Raw genomic sequence first — 5,354 nt, 5'->3', positions numbered from 1 at the left:
CCTATCCATATACTGCATCCACCAAGGGGATGGAGGTGTAATGCTTTTCAGCTGGTCCTTTCTAGTTTGCACCATGGTTATATTATAACCTAATTATTTGAGCTTTTGAGACAACAGCCAGTCGTGCATGGGGATGGGTTGGGGGAGGTTGGGCTGTCTCCCTCTCACCTGTTCCCCATCCACCCATTAGCGGCCATGTGCCTCCAGTGTGAGGACACTAAATTAAGAGTGTAGGACTGCAGATTTAAACAGAGTGCCGTGAAGTGGCTCTGCAGCTTTCACATGCGTTTGCAAATGTGTGTCAACTAAACCCCTGTTCTTTGTACCAAGAGACAGGTTTTATTTGGTTGATGACAGACTGGAGGGTGAGTACATCAGACTGGGGGCTGGCTGACTTTCATGCACCTCTTACAATCCCTCAACCTCATTTTGTGGTTAATGTAAGCATTTCATAATATGCTAGTATGCGATGCATACTAGCACAATATGCACTTGTGTTACAGGGGAAAGTTTTTTTTTTTTCCCTGCAGCAGTTTACAACCACTTTAATATTGCAAATATCTACTGTGAACATGCCTTTTCTTCTCTTTATAAAGATACATATCATATTCTTAAACAAAAAGACAGCAAAAGAAGCTAAACCTACAAAGAGATGGGATTAGAAAGCAGCACATGTGCTAGAACATGAAGCTAGCAGATGTGAGTGTCCTGCCTCCCCAACTCTACAGTGGTGATTGCAGGATGAGTAGACAGCGATGCTGCATACACACATCTAGCACATAGTTACATTTCCACTAAGCAAGGATGGAAATGGAGGATAGTACCTAGAAAACAGCCAGCTGCCTCCCCCCACTGTTCAGTTCTTAGATGCAGTGTTAAAAGCTTCTGTTCAATTCCCTACACCCCCCCCCCCCCACACACACACACATACCCCCCCTCCTCCACTCCTACATCAGCCTCTATGTCAGCTGCAGCACCAGGAGAAGTACTAGTGCTGCTGCTTGAGAATAAAAGAGCACACACAAGACAGGGGAGAAATGAACTGCAGCTTTCAGCACCACTCCAGCTCCCATCAACTGCCCTGGTCACTTGGCTGCACAGATCAGCTGAGAGAAGGAGGATACCTGAAGCTCCCTAGAAGTTGAGGCTGCCTCTAAGAAGCACATGCATTGCTGTCTCCTAGGGCAATGAGCCATCTACTGTCTTCAAAGTCTGCAAGAAATCCTCACTTCCACCTAAGTTTTGCAAGCTCGGACAGCTCCAGCAACATGAACTTCCATGCATATTCTAAAGGCTCTAGCCATCAAGTCTTGGAGTGATCCCTGCAGGACAGCTTGAATGAACCAGGAGATCAGACTGACAAGACTTTTTTTTTATTTTTTTGGGAGAAGCCAACCTTGCTAAGGACGACAGCATCATTTGTGAATGTAACAATGGATGTCCTCTGTGCCTGACAATGACAAGTACCAGCACAGACGAGGTGATTATTGATGTCTCCATCAATATTACATTTTAAAGAGCAATAATGCCATATTTTTTTTTATTGATACAGCAATTTGAGGGCTAGTGATACAAAGGCATTGAATGGTTAACTGTAATTTAGCTAGATGACAACTGAACTAGATTTCTATAGATGTTTGTAATTAACGGTAATATGGACACTGATGGATTATCGGATTTGCTTTATTAATGCAGACTGATCCTTGTAAAGAAAGCTTTGGGACGCTTTATTCAGCGTTTGGAGATTTGAATTGTTTTTTTTTTTTTTTTTTGCATTGATTTGTTAAAGTTTTTGGATCTATGAGCCATCACCAAGTAAAGGCACAAATCCCATATAGGTTTTTTGGTCACACCATCCAGTTCTGAAGGATTTCAGTATGAAGGTGGATGAAAATGTCCTAGTCCTTGTAGCTTTGAGATAGTTCTGCTCCATCACCTGGAGGTCTCATAGATGCTTTAAGCTACCCGAATGCTGAAAACTCCATGATGGAGCCGCAAAGCCAATGCCAACCGACCACTGACGAACTGAATGTCTCTCAAAGCAATTACTCCTACGATGGCACAAGTTGCATTGCCAATCTGGACGGCACCGGGCAGGACTTTGAGCTGTCCTTCTGGAGCGTTGTCCTCACCATCATCCTGGCTCTCATCACTCTTGCCACTTTGCTGTCCAATGCATTTGTAATCGCAACAGTCTATCAGACCAGAAAATTGCACACGCCTGCCAACTATCTCATAGCTTCATTGGCATTCACTGACCTTTTAGTGTCTATTCTTGTTTTGCCAATCAGCACCTTGTATACTGTCATTGGCAAGTGGACTTTAGGGCAGGTGATCTGTGATATGTGGTTATCCTCTGATATCACTTGTTGCACTGCATCCATTCTCCATTTATGCGTGATAGCCTTGGATAGATACTGGGCGATCACTGATGCAGTTGAATACACCAAGAAAAGGACTCCAAAAAGGGCAGTCATTATGATAGCTCTAGTGTGGGTCTTCTCCATATCGATCTCTATGCCCCCACTTTTTTGGCGTCAATCAAAAGTGGAAGAGCTCACCAAGTGTGCTGTGAATACAGATCACGTTTTGTATACGGTGTACTCTACAGTTGGGGCATTTTATGTCCCTACTTTACTTCTAATAGCCCTTTATGGGAGAATTTATGTAGAAGCCAGGTCTAGAATTCTGAAACAATCTCCAAAGAGCACAGGCAAAAGATTGACAAGGGCTCATCTAATCACTGATTCTCCCGGATCTTCTTCTGTGTCCTCCACCAACTCAAGGGTTGCAGAACTGTCAAGTGACACAGGTTCTCCTGTATACCTGAATCAAGTCAAAGTTAAAGTGTCAGATGCTCTACTAGAGAAGAAGAAGATCATGGCTGCCAGGGAGAAGAAGGCTACCAAGACCTTGGGAATTATACTTGGAGCTTACATCGTGTGTTGGTTACCGTTTTTCATCATCTCACTGGTTATGCCCATCTGCCAAGAAGCTTGCTGGTTTCACCCTGCTATATTTGACTTTTTCAATTGGCTTGGATACCTTAACTCTTTAATAAACCCTATTATCTATACAATGTCAAATGAGGACTTCAAACAAGCTTTTCACAAACTGATACATCGTTGTAGCTGCTCTTCATGAATCTAGCCATCAACTACTTCTCAATTCTACATGAATGCACTTGTTTGGGTCTGATGTCACAGGTAAGTTACCCTTCCTTCTGGCTGCAGATAATAGAGGACTACTAGGTGAGGTCAGGTAGGATGATATGGGCAGGAGTAGCACCTCAGTGCCCCCTGTTTATGTGTATGACTGATCTGTGGTGGGGTGGATCACTCATTGCCTACTACCTTCACTTTGTATTTTCCTATGTCAAAATGCAGCTTTTGGAAAATTCTTTCTGAGAGGTACTGGTGACTACTGTGTTCGTTGGATCAATCAGCAGATTTGTTTTCTAGTTATTGGAGTTCAACCTGAGCTAACTGAGTTTGCCGATGAAGCATCTAAATAAGGTTCATTACACAAACTGACTTTGATATATTGGAATTGGGGGGTGGTTAAATCATTAGGTACCTATTCTAACAATGGAAAATAATACTGTGTCCATCAAAAATGATTATCAGAAGCATGAAAAAAACCTTTCCTACAGGAAAGAACCATCATATTTAATCAAGAATGTTATCATTGTACATGAGCAGTTATTACATTTTGATAATATCCTTGGTGATCCATTTCATTAACTCTTCATTGTGTATGAACATCCCATAGTGTCTGGTGTAACACCATTTACCTTAATACAGCATCTACTTAGCATGAGGTCTTTAAAGTACTGCCGCAAGGTTCCACAGGGTCGCAGTGGCTTGGTGGCTTCTGTGGCAGCATATTGCATTGATACTGCTATCATGGTTCAAATGAGATCACTTTTACCTTTATTATTTTGGCTACTGAAGCCACTTAGCAAGTGGCCAAACCAATCCAGCATTCAGCACAACAAATCATACAGTGTATGAACACACTTAGCAATGAATTCCCAATAAATCGTACTTGGTTTTTATTCTATATAGCCCATTATGACACTCTATCAATAATTCTATGAATGTTTTCCTTTTGTCTGCAGAACCCAGTCGATATTGTAAAGAATCACTGCCTGAAACTCCCTATCCTGAGTTGTCAGACTCATGAATGCTGCTGAGCACAAACGTCAATACATACTGCTATCCTACTGTTCAGCTCTGCATTTCACTGCTATGACTCTAGCAATGATGCTGCTTAAATATTCACCCATGTCAAATGCAAAGAGTTCATCTTCAGAACAATGCTTACAATTGACACCTGGATTGGAAAATTAACTTAGACTTCTGTTTCCATTTTATTTTCTTTCTTTTTTTTTTCTTTCCTTTCACATCATTGCCTTTTTGGCATTTTAAAGAGTCTGGGGAATTCTCCCTATGCACACTGTAGGGGTGTGCACAGTTGCTCTGTTTTATGTCACTAGTATTAATGTGTCTATGTGTATGCTTGTAATTTATTTCTGTAGAGAAAAAGGTTAATATGATTTCAAAGAAATGTTTTAAAGATGTGTCACCATGTGCAAGTGGCTCATTCATCGCAAGCTTTCTTGGTAAATGTGGTGTGCAGGAGTGTGCAAAAACGACACCGGTTCCAATCAATATAATATCAAACTCATAAATTTTCCCAAATCATTCCAGCTAAATGATGTATGTGTTAATGTATCACCTGTATGATGGATGTGTAATAGACTGACGTGCCCTTTAAATGAATGGCACTTGCCTTTTATTGCAGTGAGAAGATATTGCAGCACTATCAGGAAAGTCATTCTCTCGCTCTCTTAAAACAGGGTTTGACATCAGTTTTACCATTTAGGTATGAAACTATAGGCAGTATTTATAATTATGGTTGATGCACACCCCTACTGCATTAAGCACAGAGAATGTATGTTTTTTTTTTTTTGCGTGTTTAAGAAATAAATCTACCTAAAATGTATTTTGCTGTACACTGTCAAAAAGTTCAAATGAGTTTATATTTCCAAAAAAGTCACTCACGTGCAAAATAAATGACTAAATAAATCAGATCAGTTTATTTTATTATCATATCTAAAAATTGTCATTGCAGTTTATTCACTTGCTTGAAACCATGCACACTGTGAGTAAGGTTTAATTAAAAAAAAAAGCCATAATATTAAAAGACATTGATCAGAGAGAATTGGGATTTGACTGTGTTAGTTGCCCACATACATCTTTGTTACTATATGTTGAATGTGCAGAATGAGCAAATACAGATTACTAAATTAAAATAAATAAATAAATAAATAAATATTTTTCCAATTTTTT

General features: G+C 40.2%; 1 protein-coding gene across 1 annotated transcript; it reads left to right on the top strand.

Annotated features, from left to right (window-relative positions):
• Positions 1–962: 962 nt before the first annotated feature.
• Positions 963–5,093, top strand: HTR1B (5-hydroxytryptamine receptor 1B). The gene is made up of 2 exons (XM_082252050.1): positions 963–3,206; positions 4,121–5,093. The coding sequence occupies exon 1, from the start codon at positions 1,984–1,986 to the stop codon at positions 3,142–3,144; it is 1,161 nt and encodes a 386-aa protein (XP_082108176.1). The 5' UTR covers positions 963–1,983; the 3' UTR covers positions 3,145–3,206; positions 4,121–5,093.
• The last annotated feature ends 261 nt before the right edge of the window (positions 5,094–5,354 follow it).

The sequence above is a fragment of the Pelophylax lessonae genome (genome assembly GCF_965119305.1).
Source record: "Pelophylax lessonae genome assembly, chromosome: 3".
Lineage (NCBI taxonomy): Eukaryota > Metazoa > Chordata > Amphibia > Anura > Ranidae > Pelophylax > Pelophylax lessonae.
The sequence above is the reverse complement of the archived record's forward strand: the minus strand, read 5'-3'. Positions and strand labels throughout refer to the sequence as shown.